At 50.5% G+C, this 21,923-nt stretch overlaps 1 protein-coding gene across 1 annotated transcript in view; it reads right to left on the bottom strand.

Moving 5' to 3' along the window:
* Nucleotides 1-21,923, bottom strand: part of STAG3 (STAG3 cohesin complex component) — a 77,995-nt gene that overhangs the window by 40,575 nt on the left and 15,497 nt on the right. The window contains 1 exon segment of the mRNA XM_056844960.1: nt 3,897-3,995. Coding sequence (XP_056700938.1) covers nt 3,897-3,995 — 99 coding nt within the window.

Raw genomic sequence — 21,923 nt, 5'->3', positions numbered from 1 at the left:
AGTCCAACCCCCAGGGTCATCAAGTCCAATGCAGGAAATTCACAACTACCTCCCCGCCCCCACACCCCTAGTGACCAGAAGATGGCCAAGATCCCCTCCCTCTCATCATCTGCCTAAGGTCACAGAATCAGCATGGCTGACAGATGGCCATCTAACCTCTGCTTAAAAACCTCCAGGGAAGGAGAGCTTAACACCTCTCGAGGAAGCCTGTTCCACTGAGGAACCGCTCTAACTATTAGAAAATTCTTCCTAATGTCTAGACGGAAACTCTTTTGATTTAATTTCAACTCGTTGGTTCTGGTCCGCCCTTCTTGAGCAACAGAAAACAACTCGGCACCCTCCTCCATATGACAGCCCTTCAAGTACTTGAACATGGTTATCATATCCCCTCTCAGTCTTCTCCTCTTCAGGCTAAACATACCCAGCTCCTTCAACCTTTCCTCATAGGACTTGGTCTCCAGACCCCTCACCATCTTTGTTGCCCTCCTTGGGACACGTTCCAGCTTGTCTACATCTTTCTGAAACTGTGGTGCCCAAAACTGAACACAGTACTCTAGCTGAGGTCTAACCAGAGCGGAACTTCTGTTATGCAGTCCAAGACTGCATTTGCCTTTTTAGCTACCACATCACACTGCTGACTCATGTTCAGTGTTTGGTCTACTAAGACCCCAAGATCCTTTTCACACACACTACTGCTCAGATAAGTCTCCCCCACCCTATAATTATGCATTTGATTTTTCCTACCTAAATGCAGAACTTTACATTTGTCTTTGTTGAAGTGCATTTTATTAGTTCTAGCCCATTTCTCCAGCCTGTCAAGATCATCCTGCATCTTGGCTCTGTCTTCTACCGTATTTGCTACCCCTCCCAATTTAGTATCATCTCCAAATTTAATAAGCATCCCCTCTATTCCTTCATCCAAATCATTTATAAAGATGTTGAGCAACACAGGGCCCAGCACAGATCCCTGAGGAACTCCACTAGTCACTTCTCTCCAAGTGGATGAGGAACCATTAACTAGCACTCTTTGGGTACAATCTGCCAACCAGTTGCAGATCCACGTAACAATAATAGGTTCTAACCCACATTTTCCCAATTTGTCAACTAGAATACTATGTGGCAGTCTTTAGCAAAAGACATGCAGAGGAGAAGTTGCACACCACGCCACCAAGCTTCCAACATCACTTGAGAAAACCGTGTTGCTTTGCTTCCCCTTGCCCTGGGGGTGCTTTCATTAGGGGCAGAATGCGAAACCAAGAATGGTCCTCTTGATGGAACTTGTATATATTATCTAATCTCCTAGAAATGGAAGCAATATTGGGGCAGAAAATCCCAACTTCACATATACACTGATGGGATCTGTGCTGGCAGTGACAGACCTAGAAAAGGATCTTGGGGTGGTAGCGGATCGTTCGATGAAGACATCAACCCAGTGTGTGGCTGCTGTGAAAAAGGATAGGAACGGACTAAGACTTTGGGTCCAGCACCAATCAGCATGCGGAAGCACCCCAAGCCTTACCAGAATCCTCTAAATCTGATTAGGAGCCAATGCTTCTCTTGGAATCAAATCCTCAGGAAGCAGGGAGCTCCTCAGTGAATATGGTCGTATGGGGTTTGGGATCTAAGGTGAATTTGTGGATACTTTGGGGGACGTATCTTCTAACAGAACCTCCAGGAATAAGCCCTTTCGGTTGTACATGTGGAGATTGATCTTGGTCTGCAGAGGACGTCCTGGATAGTAGGATTGTGCACTGAATCTTCCACAAAAATAGTTGAAAATACAGATCCAATACTCAAGATCAACATTGCAATGACTCTTTGTCCTCTCTGAAGCTTCAGTGACAGCAATGGTTCAGTGATGGGTGGGACTGTAAGATCTTCAGTAACCACCTTTTCCTGAACTTCTTTGGTGTGACAGGTTTCTTGTTATGCTTAGGTTCCAAAGGGCAGCACCTTTAACGTTTCATAGAATCATAGAGTTCAAGCGGCCATACAGGCATTTCCAATCCCCTGCTCAATAAAGGATCAGCCTAAAACACCCCTGACAAGTGTTCATCCAGCTGCTGCTTGAAGACCGCTAGTCAGGGTGAGCTCACCACCTTCCTAAGCAGCCCATTCCACTGCTGAACAACTCTTACTGTAAAAAAAATTTTTCCTAATAACCAGCCAATACCTTTCCGCCTGTAATTTAAACCCATTATTGCGAGTACTCTCCTCTGCTGCCAACAGGAACAGCTCCCTGCCCTCCTCCTAAGTGACAGCCCTTCAGATACTTAAAGAGAGTGATCATGTCCCCCCAGACATTCTTCAGAATGAACATTCCCAACTCCCTCAGCCCTTCCTTGTAAGGCTTGGTCTCCAGGCCCCGATCATCCTCATCGCTCTCCTCTGCACACAATCATTTCTGTCCACATTTTTGAAGTGAGGCTTCTAGAACGGCACACAATACTCCAGATGCAGGCTGACTAATGCGGTCTACAACAGGATTATGACATCTTGTGATGTGGATGTTATGCCCGTTAATACACCCAACCGCATTAGCCTTTTTTTGTGGTAGAAATCACACTGAATACTCATATTCAGCTTACAGTCCACTGGTACCCCCAAGATCTTATTCACACACACTGTTCAAAAGTCTGGAGTACTGGTTTGGATGTCAACTCAAAACTAAATGTGCAGGCCTAGGAGGTCTGAAGTTGACGACAGTGTCAGAGGAGCCCACACTGAACAGGTTGTGAAGGCTGATGCTTATGGAGATTGAGTCTCAGGATCCAACACTGATACGGTCCACTCCCAAAGAGTGCCCCTAATGCAAGTGAATCAGTTTGAATGCACCCGACAGTGAGAACAGGACTCCTTTATGTTCCTCTCCAAAGCAGAAGATGCAGTCATGGTGGCCATCTGTGGAAGGATGGTTGCCTCCACATTGCAAACACTTTTAAAGACAAACCAAAAACCAGTGAAGAGAAAGAGAAAAATGAGTAAATTTTTGGTAGCCCTGACCATCTGAGGAGGAAGTGCTGCTGCTGAGAAGGAAACCGCAGCTCCACCCGTCTGAGGGAGGCACACTCTGCTCTGGGTGAGAGGAGAATGACACAAACTAGTTTCACGCAAGGGTCCAACATGGGGCTCCAGGCTGGCGCAGAGCCCGTACCGTGACTGCACAGAGATGATGAGCAACAGGCAAGAAGGCTGGACTCCCTCACAGAGCAAAGCGCCACACCAGAAGAGTAATAACAACACCCCCTGGTGTTGTTTTCTCGTCCTACCTTGGAACCTGCCCTGGGGAATGAAAGCAGGGAGCCTGGAAGAAGCTGCTGAACGCAGGAATGGCGAACTCTGAGTAGGACTGCACTATTCAGACCCTTCCCCATGATTAACGCAGAATTTCTCACATTTACTAAGAGGAAGGTGGGTTTCCCAAAGGTTCTGACCGCCCAAGAGGAAGCCAAAGGAAGTTTGCACTTGCCAGCTCGGGGAACAGCAGAGCTCACCAGGGCTTGGGGTGGTGAAGAGGCTAGATGGCCATCCGTCAGCAATGCTGATTCTATTAACTTGGGCAGTTCATGGGAGGGGGGGCATCTTGGCCATCTTCTGGGCACTGGGGGTGTGTGGGGGAGGTAGTTGTGAGTTTCCTGCATTGTGCAGGGGGTTGGACTAGATGACCCTGGTGGTCCCTTCCAACTCAATGATTCTGTGATTCAATTTCACCTTACTATCATACCACCAAACATTCTTAACTTTTCTGTTAAACAGAGGGAGACGCAAACAGAGAATACCATCCCACAGAGGTTGACAATTCTGTCCTGGGGAAGGGGCCATGGCTCAGTGGTAGAGCATGCGCTTTGCATGCGGAAGGACCCAGGACTCAGGTAGGACAGGGATGGGCATCTTACCTTGAAACGACTGGTGAAGAGTTCCATACAAGAAGCCATCTCCTGGTTGCGGTACAACCCTTGCAAAGCGAGTAAGCACTGGAGACGCACCTCCCCCTGCTGTGAGATATTAACGGACAAGGCAGGTAGGAAAGAAGCAGTACCCATAAAAACATTTTCTCCCCACTTTTAGTTAATCTGGCAAATTCTCCATTCTACCATTCCAGGCCACTGCCACTATATTCTGCTGCACATTTAGACGGCTCATGCACGTGAATCATTTGTGGCACGTAAGATTTTACTCTTTTGCCCATTACATGCTGTGTATATATGGATACCTCTTGCGCTGCCTGTACCCGGCGCCCCGCAGCAGCCAGTTCCCCCCCCCTCAATCGCCACCAACTCCCGATCCTCCCTCTTCTGCGGGAGGGGGGGGGTGATCCTATCCAACTCCTTCTTGGACTCCCTTCGTGCTCAGTGCGTAGCCAAACGCACTGCCCAGACCCTACGCCAAGGTTTGCTTGAGCAAGGTGGTTACTGGTACAAAGACTCGAAGTTATACGTGCTGAAATTACTTCGAAGAGAAGTCCTGCAGTTGGCCCATGGAGCTAAAACTGCAGGGCTCTTTGGGTTCCTGAAAACCCTTCACTTATTGCGCAGACAGTTTTGGTGGGGGAATGCGTTCTGATGTGGACTCCTTCATTCGCAGCTGCCCTATTTGTGCCACGGTCAAACGGTCTCAAGGCAAGCCCCCGGGACTGCTGCAACCGCTAGAAATTCCCAGCAAACCCTGGGAGGTGATTGCCATGGATTTTATGACGGATCTCCCACTTAGTGGAGGCAAAACTGTACTGTGAGTTATTACTGACTTATTTTCCAAACAGGTGCATTTGGTTCCGTGTGCGGGTATTCCCTCCGCCCCCAAGTTGGCCCGCCTCTTTGTGTCACATGTTTTCCGTCTACATTCGTTCCCGCGCAAGATAATCTGCGACCGCGGAAGTAGTTTTGTTGCTAAGTTTTGGAAAGCTTTTCTCAAGTTGGTGGGGGTGGAGCAAGGTTTATCTAGTGCCTATCATCCCCAGACGGATGGGCAAACTGAACGTGTCAATGCTGTGCTAGAATGTTATTTACGCTGTTATGTCAATTATCACCAAGATGATTGGGTAGAACTGTTGCCTTTTGCAGAATACGCTTACAATAATGCTGTACATCAATCTACAGGTTTCAGCCCGTTCTATGCTGTGTATGGTCAGGACTTCGGTCCACTTGCCCCTGTACAGGTACCCGAGGGGGAGGGGGATCCTGACGCGGCCTCTTGGGCGCATGCCCTCCATACCACATGGCCCTGGCTGGTGAGCAATCTTGACAGAGCCAAGCGCAAATATAAAGCGCAAGCAGATAAGCATCGTTCTCCCAGCAAGGACTTTCAAATTGGTGAATTGGTGTATCTGTCCACCAAGAACCTGCGATCCACTCGCCCTTGCCACAAACTCAGTGCCAAGTATATAGGGCCATATCCCATTGCCCGGATCATTAATCCTGTCACTGTGGAGCTGACTCTCCCTAAAACCTTAAGACGTATCCACCCAGTCTTCCATGTCAGCCTCCTTAAGCCTCATATCGCCTCCTCGGAATGGCACCCAGAACCGCCTCCCGAACAACCCATGATGGTGGGGGGGGAGGAGCATTTCGAAGTGTCAAAAATCCTGGATTTACGTATATGGCATGGGTCCCTTCAATACCTAATCCGCTGGAAGCACTTCCCCCCTGCGTACGACGAGTGGGTGCGTGCACAGGATGTATCCACCTGTCAGGCTGCTATCTCGGTTTCGTTATTGCCTCTGTCTCTGTGCTGTATTGTCTGCCCCCCAAGGTCGCATACCTAGGCCTGGGAACTCAGCTCCTGGGAAACTGTATTCATGCGTGTAATCTCCCGCCTTTCCTGCCTTATAATATCTCCCAGCTAGTGAGCCTCTCATAGCTGTCATTTTATTCGTTTGCACTGTATGCCTATTTGATCAGTAAAAGCCATCTGTTTGGACTCTATATGACTTTGTGGTGATTTCTGGTTCTGTGGGCCAAGGGCTGACATTATGACAGCTATCTCTCATCTTCACCGTTCTCCTAGCCAGGCTGGAGCCCAGGGGGGTTCGCCTGCCACTTGGATGGGAGCTGTGCAGCTCTCCAGGTGATCTACTACCCTGGAGCCCTTCTCAGGGGACCCTACTCTGTTACAAGACTTAATCGCTGAACTTTTCCGGACGACCCGAGAGGTTTGCCGCTTGAGGGGACTGGTACAGGCGCAGTGGCAATCTCTTACAGGACGTCTCTGGATGTTAACATCGGAGGATACTGATGCTCGTTTAGATCTTCAGGACTTGGATCAATTACTGGACGATGCCCGATTGGCGACTGAGGATTTACAAATATTAACTGGACTTTTGGATAATCTTATTTCTCGACAAACTCTTTCTACCATGGCGGGAGCCCCGCCGGAGGGTTTTTCCCTGATCCCGGATGCGGCCAGCTGTCAGGCTGAGGCCAAGCGAGTCGCTATTAGCACCGCTCTTTTCCTTGTGGAATGTACAAAGGACACCCCGGTAGCCACCTTGGCTCAAGTTTTGACCCCGACGATTGGAGCCGAGGCATCCGCACTGGCGGTTCGTGTACAACCTCTGCTGGGCGGGGAACCTGACCCCATACTCTTGCTCCTCGAGACAGAACTTTTGCCGCGCATTACGGCAGAGACTGCCCTAAGACTTGAGAACGCCAAAGTTCTTGCGGATCAGCAAGCCGCCGAAGCGGCTAGGGTCGCAAGAGAGAGAGAGGCGGCGGAAGCAGCCAGGGCGGCTGCAGCAAGGATTAGGAATCAGGCGAACGTGGACACGCGCCCCAAGGACTATGTACTGGGACTATCAGGTCTAACTTTTTCCCCGGCGTTTGTCCCGTCGCGCGCGACCCAACGCGCACGCCGTTTGGCTGACCGACGTCGAGACTCAGATGAGTCTGAAGACGAGGATTTATATGGGGATAGCTCTCAATGGGCCACGAGCTTCCGAACCAGTAAGCCTCATCTTACTGGTGGCCCAAGTGAGGAGGTTCATCTTTTACGAGCCCAGAATCGGGAGCTCTCCGACCGTGTTGATCAAAGAAGTGGACTCCACCGTCTACGTGGATGCAGTTTTACAACAACTTAACGGAGGTCCACAAATCCCCGTCAAAGCACTAATTGACTCCGGTTGCTGTCGCACTCTCATAAGCGAAGCCACGTTTGCTGCACTCAGAGCCGACTCAGAGGCTTTACCCGCCCCCGTCCAATTTGCTCAAATGGACGGGAGCCAATTCCAGGGGGGTCCAGTTGATCACCGCACCATAGGGGTGGCAATGGGAATTGGTTCCCACTGGGAACAAATAGACTTCACTATAGCCCCTATCCGATTTGAAGTGGTCTTGGGAATTAACTGGATTAAAGGACATAGTCCCAGTATTGATTGGGAAACAAACACTATCTCTTTCGCTAGTCCCACCTGCGACCAGCATCGGCAAAACTTTGCTCTGCCATTTCCGCCCGTTCCAGCATTAACCTCTACTGCCCCAGTACCACCGGCTCTACCCGCTGTATACCGGGACTTTGAAGATGTCTTCGACCTTAGGGAATGTGATGCCTTACCCCCCCACCGGGCCTCAGACTGTGCGATTGAAGTAGTAAAGGACTGCACATTAACCAAAAGTAAGATTTACCCTATGAGCGCTTCCGAGCGCACTGTCCTCCGGGACTTTTTGGACAAAAACCTCGCCAGAGGGTTCATTCGCCCTTCGAATGCCCCAAACTCGGCCCCCGCGTTTTTCGTCCGGAAAAAAGAGGGCGACCTTCGCCTGTGCATTGACTTCAGAAAGCTCAATGCGGTTACCCAGACCAACGCCTATCCTATCCCATTAATATCGGATATTTTGGGACAATTACAGGAAGGCCGTGTGTTCTCTAAATTAGACTTGGTGGAAGCCTACTACCGAGTCCGTATCCGCGAAGGAGATGAACACCTCACTGCCTTCTCTAGCTGTTTCGGAATGTATGAATTCCTTGTAATGCCATTCGGATTAAAAGGGGCCCCGGGGGTCTTCATGCAACTCATCAATGAAATCCTACATGACCTTCTATATCGTGGGGTGGTGGTCTACTTAGATGACATTCTCATTTATTCGAAAACTGTGGACGAGCATGTGACTCTGGTCAGGGAAGTTCTACAACGCCTGCGTAACCATCAACTGTTCGCTAAACTAGCTAAGTGTGAATTTCACCAAAGCAAACTCACGTTTTTGGGATACATCATCTCCCACCAAGGTCTTCGCATGGACCCCGCCAAAGTCCAAGCCGTCCTCGATTGGACTCCCCCCACCAACCGTAAGCAAGTACAGCAATTTCTGGGATTTGCAAACTTCTATCTGGGATTCATCCCTAACTTCGCCCAAGTGGCTCTACCCATTACGGACCTGCTGAAAACTAAGGGAAAAGTAAGCTCGGCTGCCTTGCCCTCCGCAAAAATCCTATGGACTGAGCAATGCCAAGCCGCCTTTCTGGCCCTCAAACGCCTCTTCACTTCGGAGCCGGTGCTACGGCACCCAGACCCAAATCAAATGTTCATTGTGCAAGTCGATGCTTCCGATGTAGCCATGGGAGGGGCTCTCCTCCAGCAAGGACCGGACGGTCTTCTTCACCCTTGCGCTTACTTTTCAAAAAAATTTACGCACGCTCAATTAAACTGGCCCATCTGGGAGAAAGAGGCCTCTGCAGTTCATCATGCACTGACTTTATGGCGGCAATTCTTGGAAGGGTCTAAAGTACCCTTTGAAGTTTGGACCGATCACAAAAATCTAGCTGCCCTCACGGGGTCCCATAAGCTATCGGCGAAACAACAACGGTGGGCGGAGTTCTTTGCTCAGTTCCGTTTCACCCTGAAGCACGTCCCTGGGAAGCAGAACGTTCTCGCGGATGCCCTCTCCCGTTTACCACAATATCCGGTAAAACTCGAAAGACCCACCAACTCTCTGTTCACCCCTATGCAACGTGGGGCCCTACCTATGCTGGCTGTGCAAACCCGATCCCAGCATCAGCACACCTTCCCTAACTCGCAAGCTCCGCCAGCCCAACCGGCTGCCCAGCCGCCACCGCAACAGACCGGAGTTCCCGCCCCTCCTACCCCTCCGACCGCTCAGCCGCCTGCAGTCTGCGCGCCGCCGCACGTAAGCACTAGCCCTATAACTGTTTCTCAGATCTCCATGACCGACGGGGGGGCTCCCTCCAAAATCCCCATCTCCGAATCCTTTTTAACTGTCCTTCGGGACCAGTGCCTTTTAGAACGTTCCGCTCATACCCTACCTCCTGGTGTTTTGGAACAAGGGGGGTCCTGGTACAAAGACTCAAAATTGTATGTACCCAAAGCTCTCCGGAAGGACGTTTTACATTTAGCTCATGGAGCCAAAACAGCTGGGCACTTTGGGTTTCTGAAGACCCTTCACTTATTGCGCAGACAGTTCTGGTGGGGGGGAATGCGTTCCGACATTGACTCCTTCATCCGCAGCTGTCCCGTTTGTGCCGCTGCGAAACGATCGCAGGGCAAACCCCCGGGACTGCTACAACCTCTTGAAACGCCCAGCAGACCTTGGGAAGTGATTGCTATGGACTTCATGACTGATCTCCCTCTCAGTGGGGGTAAAACTGTGCTGTGGGTTGTTACTGATTTGTTTTCTAAGCAAATACATTTGATTCCATGCGCAGGGATCCCCTCTGCTCAGAAACTGGCCCGCCTCTTCGTGACGCATATCTTTCGTTTACATTCGTTTCCGCGTAAAATAATTTGTGACCGCGGAAGTGGTTTCGTTTCTAAGTTTTGGAAAGCTTTCCTCAAGTTGGTGGGGGTGGAACAGGGATTGTCTAGTGCATACCATCCTCAAACTGATGGTCAAACTGAACGTGTCAATGCTGTACTTGAATGTTATTTGCGTTGTTATGTTAACTACCACCAGGATAACTGGGTGGAACTGTTACCTTTAGCAGAATATGCCTACAATAATGCCATGCATCAATCCACAGGTTTTAGCCCGTTTTTTGCTGTGTATGGACAAGATTTCAGTCCCATCGCTCCTACAGATGATGTAGAGGGGGAGGGGAACCCCGACATTGCCTCCTGGGCACACGCCCTCCGTACCACTTGGCCCTGGCTCGTTAGCAACCTCGACCGGGCCAAACGTAAATACAAAGCGCAAGCTGACAAACATCGCTCCCCCGGGGGTGATCTGCAAGTGGGTGCTTTGGTTTACCTTTCCACCAAAAATCTCCGTTCCACCCAACCGTGCCATAAGCTCAGCGCCAAATTCATTGGCCCTTTCCCCATTACTCGGGTCATAAACCCTGTCACAGTGGAACTGGCTCTCCCCAAATCCTTGAGGCGTGTGCATCCTGTTTTCCACATAAGCCTCCTCAAACCCCATGTTGCTTCTCCACGGTGGCATCCGGACCCACCGCCTGCGCAACCCATCATGGTGGGGGGGGAAGAACACTTCGAAGTCTCCAAGATCCTTGACTCCCGTATTCACCATGGCAATCTGCAATATCTAGTTCGTTGGAAACATTTCCCCCCTGCCTATGACGAATGGGTGCGCGCACGGGATGTCTCCGCCCCCGACCTCGTCGACGCCTTTCACATTGCTTACCCGGACAGGCCAGCCCCCTTGCGAACTGGGAGGGGGCCTTGAGGGGAGCAGAATGTCAGGCTGCTATCTCGGTTTCGTTATTGCCTCTGTCTCTGTGCTGTATTGTCTGCCCCCCAAGGTCGCATACCTAGGCCTGGGAACTCAGCTCCTGGGAAACTGTATTCATGCGTGTAATCTCCCGCCTTTCCTGCCTTATAATATCTCCCAGCTAGTGAGCCTCTCATAGCTGTCATTTTATTCGTTTGCACTGTATGCCTATTTGATCAGTAAAAGCCATCTGTTTGGACTCTATATGACTTTGTGGTGATTTCTGGTTCTGTGGGCCAAGGGCTGACACCACCCCACACTTAGTAAACGCCTTTCACACCACCTACCCGGACAAGCGGTCCCCCTAACAAGATGGGAGGGGGCCTTACGGGGGGCAGAATGTCAGGCCTGTATCTCAGTTGCTTTCGTTTTCTCACTGATCAGACTCAAGGACTGTTATGCATACCTAAATGCCTTTGAAGCTGTGTGAACCACAGCGCTGTTTGTGTTCTATAATCTCTTGCTTTTTTTCATGCTTTTATATTACCAAGTTCAAGCCAGCAAACGCCATTGCTGTCACCTTTTTTTTATGCTCTGTTAACCTATTTTGACCAGTAAAAACCAGCTTCTTTGGACCTGACTGTCTCTGATGTGGTTTTTGGTTCAGATTGGGCCAAGGGCTTACACTTCCTCAGTATGATCGGGGCTCAGAGATTTTTACTCGGTAGAGTGCTCTGGGTAGCAGCTGCTTCAAATAAATAACTGTTTTCTTGTAAACAACGGTTTTGGGTCTCCTTCTCCTCCACGAACCATTTTACCACATCAGTATTTTCTTTCCTGACGTCTCGCCAGCAGCTGTGGCAGGCATCTTCAGAGGAGTAACACTGAAGGACAGTGTCTCTCAGTGTCAAGTGTGTAGGAAGAGTAATATATAGTCAGAAAGGGGATGGGTTTGAGCTGAATCATTGTCCTGCAAAAAGTATCAAAGGTAATGTGCCAATCATTGTCCTGTAAGTATCAAGATAATGTGCTAATGATGGTGTGGTATGTTAATATGGAACCATTGTATCCTGAAGTGATCTGTTAATGTGTGAAATCCAAAGCTAATCTGCATGGCTATTGTTGACTGTAGTCTTTGTTAGTCTGGAGGTTTTCAGGACGGGAAGCCAAGCCTTATTCATTCTTAAACTCTCTTTTCTGTTAAAGTTGTGCTGACGTTTATGAATTTCAATGGCTTCTCTGTGCAATCTGACAAAATAGTTGGTAGAATTGTCCAGTCTTTCAGTGTCTTGGAATAAGACCCTGTGTCCTGTTTGTGTCAGTCCATGTTCAGCCACTGCGGATTTCTCAGGTTGGCCAAGTCTGCAGTATCTTTCATGTTCTTTTATCCTTGTTTGTATGCTGCGTTTTGTTGTCCCGATGTAAACTTGTCCACAGCTGCAAGGTATACGATATACTCCTGCAGAGGTGAGGGGGTCTCTTTTGTCTTTTGCTGATCGTAGCATTTGTTGTATTTTCTTGGTGGGTTTAAACACTGTTTGTAGGTTATATTTTTTCAAAAGTTTCTCCATCCTATCAGTGACTCCTTTAATAAATGGCAAGACTCCTTTAATAAATGGCAAAATGGAGTCACTGATAGGATGGAGAAACACTTGACACTGAGAGACACTGTCCTTCAGTGTTACTCCTCTGAAGATGCCTGCCACAGCTGCTGGCGAAACGTCAGGAAAGAAAATACCAAGACCACGGTTACACAGCCCGGATAACCTACAAGAACCAATGAACTCTGATCGTGAAAGCCTTTGACAATATTTTCTCAACCATATTTGAGTAAGCAAAATTTAAAGCAAACCCTATTTCAGATTATTTTAAACTGCTTTTAGGAGTTTTCATATAAACCCAAGTCACACGAACACACAGAAATCCCACCTAATATTTTCTGAGAGTTCCATCTAAAGAAATCTGATTTGTTCATCTCATCGACACATTTATATAGAAAAGCAGCAACGTTGTTTATTTAAAGTATTTATTAGCCACCTTTCTTCCTTACATAGATCAAGGCAGCTTACAATATTAACAAAATACATAAGTAGATTACGCAAAAATCATAAAAACTAAACCTTATGATAAATCTCTGTAGCTTAAAACATATTATCGTTATCTAGGTAAGTGACTGATTATTAACTAAGGCTAAGATAATCAAAACCCGGATATAAATTCTAAAGACCTCACCAGGAGGGACGTATCGGGGGAGAAGAGACCCTGCACAACAATTCGAGTGCAGAACCAAACAAGCTTAAAAGCATCAGGGCAATAACCTCCCTCCCACCAACCCCCCGTATCAAACCCTTGAGGCAGATCTGAAGATGCAAAAGGAAATAAGGAAGCTGACTAACGAAGATGTAATCCTTCGTGACTTCAACTACGGGGACTGGACAAGCAGGTGCCTGAATCATGATAAACAAGGTATCTCAGCATCATAAACAGCTGAAAATCAGAGCAGGTCTGGTGACTGGGTGGGGCCTGAGACCTGGCACAACACGTAGATGCTGTTCCTAGGGCTGTGCACCTTTTTCAGTATTTTTCAGGTTCGAATATAATGGATTCGGCTTTTCTAAAAAATTTAAAGTTTCAGGTTTATTAAACTCGAACCCAATAAATACGTGCAGCAGAACTGAACGTTGTGCTCCGCGTAGCCCACAGTAGTAGGGGTATATACGCCGCCACTGTCCTGGGTCAGCCCCCATCCCGGCGAGGAACCGGCCGACCGACAGCCGGAAGGAGAGGCGAGAAACCGGCTGACCGACAGAGAGGCGAGGCGAGGAACCGGAGAGAGAGAGGCGAGGAGGCGAGGAACCGGCTGACCAACAGCTGGAAGGAGCCGGACTGCAGAGACGCGGCGGCATGCCGCCGCACACCAGCTGTAACCCCGCAGCCCAGCTGAGAGGCGGGTGGGCCTGCCCTGGGTGGTGGAGCTACAGCTGGTGTGCGGTGGCGCCCCGCCGTGTCTCTGCAGCCCGGCTCCTTCCGGCTGTCGGCTGGCCGGTTCCTCGCCTCTCTCCTCACCTCTCTCTCCAGTTCCTCGCCTCGCCTCTCTGTCGGTCGGATGACGCGGCGGGATGTGTGGGAGGCGAAGGAAGCTCCCCTGGCTTGGCCCATTCAGGTCTTGGAGGAGAAGAGGGCAGTCCCCCTTGAGGTTGGCTTTGAGGTTGGCTCAAAGATCTATTTGTATTGTGTTTTCTTTATCCTATTGCAAATGTCATTTATGAATTTATTATGCAAATGTGGCGGGGGTCGCAGGTTACTTGGCAATTTTAAAAGGGGTTCACGACTCGAAAAAGGTTGGGAACCACTGTTTTAAAGGTTCAAACGGGGGTCTAGTCAAGGAGCGGAGCATCATGTTAAGGCGCCACATTGGAAATCTGTGCACTACCGGTGGAGAAATGGCTGAAATACCTTTGAGGAAGGTAAGTATGTGAGGATGTTTGCCAATGGGGAAGTCATTGAGGAGTGGGATTACCGTGGCTATGGTCGCTACTTGTCTCCGAAGGGTGGAGGCCTTCAGGTTCTTTGACACTCCGTCTTGGAGGAACTCCAGGATGTTACCCGTAGACACGGCCATCGGATCCAGATGCTTGCGTCCACACCACCAAGCAAAGGTCTTCCAGGAAAGGTTGTAAATTTGAACGGTAGATTCCTTTCTGGCGGATTGCATGGTGGACACGACCTCTGGAGAGTAGCCTAGTGTTAACATCCGTTGCCTTTCAAGTCCCAGGCGGTCAGTTGGAGCCAAGCCGGATCTGGATGTAGGAGAGGTCCTTGATGGAGAAGCCCCTGGACTGGTGGAAGAGGCCAAGGATCCTGCAGAGAGAGCTCCCTCAGAGTGGGGAACCATGGTCTTTGAGGCCAATGAGGGGCAATGAGGATGACGTGCGCCCTCTCCTGTCTGACCTTCTAAAGGACTTTCGGAATGATGGGAAGAGGAGGGAAGGCGAAGAGAAGACCCTGTGGCCATGGAGATTCCAGTGCATCTATTCCCTCTGCTCCTGGGTAATTGAACCTCGAAAAGTACCTGTGTGTCTGGTGATTTCTGTGTGAGGTGAACAGGTCTACCAGAGGATGACCGAATCTCTCCGTTATCTGGAGGAAGACTTTCGTCTTCAGAGACCACTCCCCCTCGTCTACCTGTTGACGGCTGAGCCAGTCCGCCTGGGTGTTCAGAGTCCCTTTGACGTGCTCCGCTCGAAGGGATGACAGATGAGCTTCTGCCCAGTTTAGGATGGTCTCAGCCTCTGTGTGAAGGGACGAGGCCCTCCTTGTTTGTTTAGGTGGGCCTTTTCTGCGACATTGTCCGTTCGTACGAGCACGTGCTGGCCCTCTAGCATCGGCTGGAATCAAAGAAGAGCATGGTGAATCTGTCAGGCTGCTATCTCGGTTTCGTTATTGCCTCTGTGTCTGCGCTGTATTGAAAACGCCAAAGTTCTTGCGGATCAGCAAGCCGCCGAAGCGGCTAAGGTCGCAAGAGAGAGAGAGGCTGCGGAAGCAGCCAGGGCGGCTGCAGCAAGGATTAGGAATCAGGCGAACGTAGACACGCGCCCCAAGGACTATGTACTGGGACTGTCAGGTCTATCTTTTTCCCCGGCGTTTGTCCCGTCGCGCGCGACCCAACGCGCACGCCGTTTGGCTGACCGACGTCGAGACTCAGATGAGTCTGAAGACGAGGATTTATATGGGGATAGCTCTCAATGGGCCACGAGCTTCCGAACCAGTAAGCCTCATCTTACTGGTGGCCCAAGTGAGGAGGTTCATCTTTTACGAGCCCAGAATCGGGAGCTCTCCGACCGTGTTGATCAACTCCAGGAAGTAATGGAACTTATGCTTCAAGAGAACAGGCAATTACAACAAACCCTGATAGCTCAGAGACAGCCCGTTCCGATACCGGGTCAGGGGGTACCCGTACAGCCACCCGCTAATGTGCCTGCTCCACCCTTGCCTCCTGGAGCTCCTGTTGCTCCTCCGCCCGGACCACCCGTGCAACCACCCGCTAATGTGCCTGCTCCACCCTTGCCTCCTGGAGCTCCTGTTGCTTCTCCGCCCGGACCACCCGTGCAACCGGGTCAACCCGCGCCCGGCCCTTGGAAGCAACTCAAATTGAGGACTACGTATGACGGATCTCTCGAGGCTTTGCCTTGTTTCTTGCATCAAGTGGACAGTTATATGCGAGAACAAGGTCAACTTTTCCCCACGGAAGATAGCCGGGTGCGGTACGTAGCTTCCCTCCTGACAGGTAAAGCGGCTGACTGGATGGTCCTCCAGTTTGACACCCGCTCTCGTGCAATTCGTTCCCTCAACAACTTCATGACTGCCCTGAGAAGGAGGTTTGAGGACCCCTTCCTGGGGGAAAGAGCCAAAACGGAACTCTTACAATTAAAACAAGGCTCTGCTACAGTTCGGGAATTTGCCGATGAATTTCAACGACTGGCAAGTAAAATTGTAGGTTGGCCCGAGACCACCCTGATCCATCATTTCAGGGAAGCCTTGCATCCTGACATTCTGAACTGGTCTTACATGCGGGGCGATCCCGATACCCTCGAAGGCTGGATCCTATTAGCCGAGGAAGTGGAAAGCCGCCGCCGCTTTATTTCTCTCGTCCGTCAAAAGCACAAGGAGAAGGGCACCCAAAAGCCTCAACCCAAGGCACCGCTGCTCGTCCCACGAAATCCCCCACGTCCGCTCCAGGAACGTGAAGCCCGATTTCAGAGGGGTGCCTGTCTTACTTGCGGAGATATGGGCCACTTTGCAGCCGTTTGCCCACGCCGCCAGGAATTATTTCGTCCCAGCACGACAACCCGCGCCCGAGGTCGTCCACCACGCAGAGGCACCGCGGCCACCCGCAGCGCAGCTCCGGGAAGGCCCACACCCTCTGCACTCCATGCCGGGGACCCAGCCTCCCTGCCTGCTTCCAACGACCCCGCCGGGTCTCGGATTACAAGTGCCCCATTGGGGGACAGCTTTCCCTCTTCGGATGAGGAAAACCCTTGGATTTCTCCAGCCTTAAACCTGGAATCTCCCCTCGACTTGTCAAAAAACGGCTCCGGTCTGTGGTGAATGGAGCATCTCCACAGACCTCTCAGGATCTTCCTATCAAACCGAATGCTCCTACCAAAATCAAAGAAGTGGACTCCACCGTCTACGTGGATGCAGTTTTACAACAACTTAACGGAGGCCCACAAATCCCCGTCAAAGCACTAATTGACTCCGGTTGCTGTCGCACTCTCATAAGCGAAGCCACGTTTGCTGCACTCAGAGCCGACTCAGAGGCTTTACCCGCCCCCGTCCAATTTGCTCAAATGGACGGGAGCCAATTCCAGGGGGGTCCAGTTGATCACCGCACCATAGGGGTGGCAATGGGAATTGGTTCCCATTGGGAACAAATAGACTTCACTATAGCCCCTATTCGATTTGAAGTGGTCTTGGGAATTAACTGGATTAAAGGACATAGTCCCAGTATTGATTGGGAAACAAACACTATCTCCTTCGCTAGTCCCACCTGCGGCCAGCATCGGCAAAACTTTGCTCTGCCATTTCCGCCCGTTCCAGCATTAACCTCTACTGCCCCAGCACCACCGGCTCTACCCGCTGTATACCGGGACTTTGAAGATGTCTTCGACCTTAGGGAATGTGATGCCTTACCCCCCCACCGGGCCTCAGACTGTGCGATTGAAGTAGTAAAGGACTGCACATTAACCAAAAGTAAGATTTACCCTATGAGCGCTTCCGAGCGCACTGTCCTCCGGGACTTTTTGGACAAAAACCTCGCCAGAGGGTTCATTCGCCCTTCGAATGCCCCAAACTCGGCCCCCGCGTTTTTCGTCCGGAAAAAAGAGGGCGACCTTCGCCTGTGCATTGACTTCCGAAAGCTCAATGCGGTTACCCAGACCAACGCCTATCCTATCCCATTAATATCGGATATTTTGGGACAATTACAGGAAGGCCGTGTGTTCTCTAAATTAGACTTGGTGGAAGCCTACTACCGAGTCCGTATCCGCGAAGGGGATGAACACCTCACTGCCTTCTCTAGCTGTTTCGGAATGTATGAATTCCTTGTAATGCCATTCGGATTAAAAGGGGCCCCGGGGGTCTTCATGCAACTCATCAATGAAATCCTACATGACCTTCTATATCGTGGGGTGGTGGTCTACTTAGATGACATTCTCATTTATTCGAAAACTATGGACGAGCATGTGACTCTGGTCAGGGAAGTTCTACAACGCCTGCGTAACCATCAACTTTTCGCTAAACTAGCTAAATGTGAATTTCACCAAAGCAAACTCACGTTTTTGGGATACATCATCTCCCACCAAGGTCTTCGCATGGACCCCGCCAAAGTCCAAGCCGTCCTCGATTGGACTCCCCCCACCAACCGTAAGCAAGTACAGCAATTTCTGGGATTTGCAAACTTCTATCGGGGATTCATCCCTAACTTCGCCCAAGTGGCTCTACCCATTACGGACCTGCTGAAAACTAAAGGAAAAGTAAGCTCGGCTGCTTTGCCCTCCGCAAAAATCCTATGGACTGAGCAATGCCAAGCCGCCTTTCTGGCCCTCAAACGCCTCTTCACTTCGGAGCCGGTGCTACGGCACCCAGACCCAAATCAAATGTTCATTGTGCAAGTCGATGCTTCCGATGTAGCCATGGGAGGGGCTCTCCTCCAGCAAGGACCGGACGGTCTTCTTCACCCTTGCGCTTACTTTTCAAAAAAATTTGCGCACGCTCAATTAAACTGGCCCATCTGGGAGAAAGAGGCCTCTGCAGTTCATCATGCACTGACTCTATGGCGGCAATTCTTGGAAGGGTCTAAAGTCCCCTTTGAGGTTTGGACCGATCACAAAAATCTAGCTGCCCTCACGGGGTCCCATAAGCTATCGGCGAAACAGCAACGGTGGGCGGAGTTCTTTGCTCAGTTCCGTTTCACCCTGAAGCACGTCCCTGGGAAGCAGAACGTTCTCGCGGATGCCCTCTCCCGTTTACCACAATACCCGGTAAAACTCGAAAGACCCACCAACTCTCTGTTCACCCCTATGCAACGTGGGGCCCTACCTATGCTGGCTGTGCAAACCCGATCCCAGCATCAGCACACCTTCCCTAACTCGCAAGCTCCGCCAGCCCAACCGGCTGCCCAGCCGCCACCGCAACAGACCGGAGTTCCCGCCCCTCCTACCCCTCCTACCGCCCAGCCGCCTGCAGTCTGCACGCCGCCGCACGTAAGCACTAGCCCTAAAACTGTTTCTCAGATCTCCATGACCGACGGGGGGGCCCCCTCCAAAATCCCCATCTCCGAGTCTTTTTTAGCTGTCCTTCGGGACCAGTGCCTTTTAGAACGTTCCGCTCATACCCTACCTCCTGGTGTTTTGGAACAAGGGGGGTCCTGGTACAAGGACTCAAAATTGTATGTACCCAAAGCTCTCCGAAAGGACGTTTTACATTTAGCTCATGGAGCCAAAACAGCTGGGCACTTTGGGTTTCTGAAGACCCTTCACTTATTGCGCAGACAGTTCTGGTGGGGGGGAATGCGTTCCGACATTGACTCCTTCATCCGCAGCTGTCCCGTTTGTGCCGCTGCGAAACGATCGCAGGGCAAACCCCCGGGACTGCTACAACCTCTTGAAACGCCCAGCAGACCTTGGGAAGTGATTGCTATGGACTTCATGACTGATCTCCCTCTCAGTGGGGGTAAAACTGTGTTGTGGGTTGTTACTGATTTGTTTTCTAAGCAAATACATTTGATTCCATGCGCAGGGATCCCCTCTGCTCAGAAACTGGCCCGCCTCTTCGTGACGCATATCTTTCGTTTACATTCGTTTCCGCGTAAGATAATTTGTGACCGCGGAAGTGGTTTCGTTTCTAAGTTTTGGAAAGCTTTCCTCAAGTTGGTGGGGGTGGAACAGGGGTTATCTAGTGCATACCATCCTCAAACTGATGGTCAAACTGAACGTGTCAATGCTGTACTTGAATGTTATTTGCGCTGTTATGTTAACTACCACCAGGATAACTGGGTGGAACTGTTACCTTTAGCAGAATATGCCTACAATAATGCCATGCATCAATCCACAGGTTTTAGCCCGTTTTTTGCTGTGTATGGACAAGATTTCAGTCCCATCGCTCCTGCAGATGATGTAGAGGGGGAGGGGAACCCCGACATTGCCTCCTGGGCACACGCCCTCCGTACCACTTGGCCCTGGCTCGTTAGCAACCTCGACCGGGCCAAACGTAAATACAAAGCGCAAGCTGACAAACATCGCTCCCCCGGGGGTGATCTGCAAGTGGGTGCTTTGGTTTACCTTTCCACCAAAAATCTCCGTTCCACCCAACCGTGCCATAAGCTCAGCGCCAAATTCATTGGCCCTTTCCCCATCACTCGGGTCATAAACCCTGTCACAGTGGAACTGGCTCTCCCCAAATCCTTGAGGCGTGTGCATCCTGTTTTCCACATAAGCCTCCTCAAACCCCATGTTGCTTCTCCACGGTGGCATCCGGACCCACCGCCTGCGCAACCCATCATGGTGGGGGGGGGAAGAACACTTCGAAGTCTCCAAGATCCTTGACTCCCGTGTTCACCATGGCAATCTGCAATATTTAGTCCGTTGGAAACATTTCCCCCCTGCCTATGACGAATGGGTGCGCGCACGGGATGTCTCCGCCCCCGACCTCGTCGACGCCTTTCACATTGCTTACCCGGACAGGCCAGCCCCCTTGCGAACTGGGAGGGGGCCTTGAGGGGAGCAGAATGTCAGGCTGCTATCTCGGTTTCGTTATTGCCTCTGTGTCTGCGCTGTATTGTCTGCCCCCCAAGGTCGCATACCTAGGCCTGGGAACTCAGCTCCTGGGAAACTGTATTCAGCTTATGCGTGTAATCTCCCGCCTTTCCTGCCTTATAATATCTCCCAGCTAGTGAGTCTCTCATAGCTGTCATTTTATTCGTTTGCACTGTATGCCTATTTGATCAGTAAAAGCCATCTGTTTGGACTCTATATGACTTTGTGGTGATTTCTGGTTCTGTGAGCCAAGGGCTGACAGAATCGCCCGTAACTCTAGTATGTTTATGTGTAGATTCTTTTCTGCATCGTTCCACTGTCCCTGTGCTATGTGTTGGAAGAGGGTGGCTCCTCAACCCTCCAGGCTGGCATTCGTGAAGAGTTGTATGCTGGTCATCGTCATCTGTAGATAACAACGACCCTTGTTGAGGTTGGAAGGTTTGGTCCACCACCTCAGGTTGCTCTCCACAAAGAGTGGCATGGAGAGGAGAGGATTCCTCTTTTGTAGGATTTGGGTTTGAAAGGGTTTGAGAAACCACTGCAGTCTTCTCATGTGAAATTGTGCCCAAGGTACCATATCTATACATGACACCATGAGGCCTTGGAGCTTGACTAAGGTGGATAGGCCTATGAATCTGGAGATGACTGTCCTTGTTGTTCCCACTAAGTTGGAGATCTTGTCCTTTGGGAGAAAAACCATGCTCCTGGATGTGTCTATTATCACTCCTAGGTGGTGGATAGACTGCGCTGGGTAAAGGGAGCTCTTGTCCTGATTCACCAGGAAGCCGTGTTGCTCCTAAGTCGAAAGGACAGTGGACGTGTGCTGCAGGGACAGTTGTTCCGGCGGGGCACTTACCAGGATATCGTCTAGGTAAGGGAAGACATGAATCCCCCTCTCTCTTAGGTTAGCCACCAAGGTCACTAGGACCTTCAAGAAGACCCTCGGGGCGGAAGAGAAGTCGAAGGGGAGGGCCCGGAACTGGTAGTGCCGTTGGTTGCAGGAGAAGAGTAGAAATCTGCAGTGGTTTGGGTGTATCAGAATATGCATGTACGCTTGTGTGTCTATAGACGCCAGGAAGGCACATGGGTGCAGAGCTTCAAGCGGTGTCTCCATTCTGAAGCGTCTGAGATGCACAAACTTGTTCATGTGCTTCAAGTTTAAGATGGCTCGCCAATCCTCATTCCTTTTTGGCACTGTGAACAAAGAATGAGTACACCCCTGCGCACTGCTCTGGCAAAGGAACGTACTCTATGGCCTTGATATCTAGCAGATGGTCTATGGCGGCTTGAGTGCGGGCCCGCTTTTCTCGCTTGAAGGCGGTGGGAGAGATGATGAAGCGATCTGGAGGAGTCTTCCAAAACTCTATTGTGTAACCCTCGTCGATGATCTTTTGTACCCAAGAGTCTGGGCGAGTGGATTCCCAAACTCGGGAGAACCATAAGAACATAAGAAAGGCCCTGCTGGATCAGACCAAGGCCCATCAAGTCCAGCAGT

The sequence above is a fragment of the Euleptes europaea genome, chromosome 2 (assembly GCF_029931775.1).
Source record: "Euleptes europaea isolate rEulEur1 chromosome 2, rEulEur1.hap1, whole genome shotgun sequence".
Taxonomy (NCBI): Eukaryota; Metazoa; Chordata; class Lepidosauria; order Squamata; family Sphaerodactylidae; genus Euleptes; species Euleptes europaea.
The sequence above is the reverse complement of the archived record's forward strand: the minus strand, read 5'-3'. Positions and strand labels throughout refer to the sequence as shown.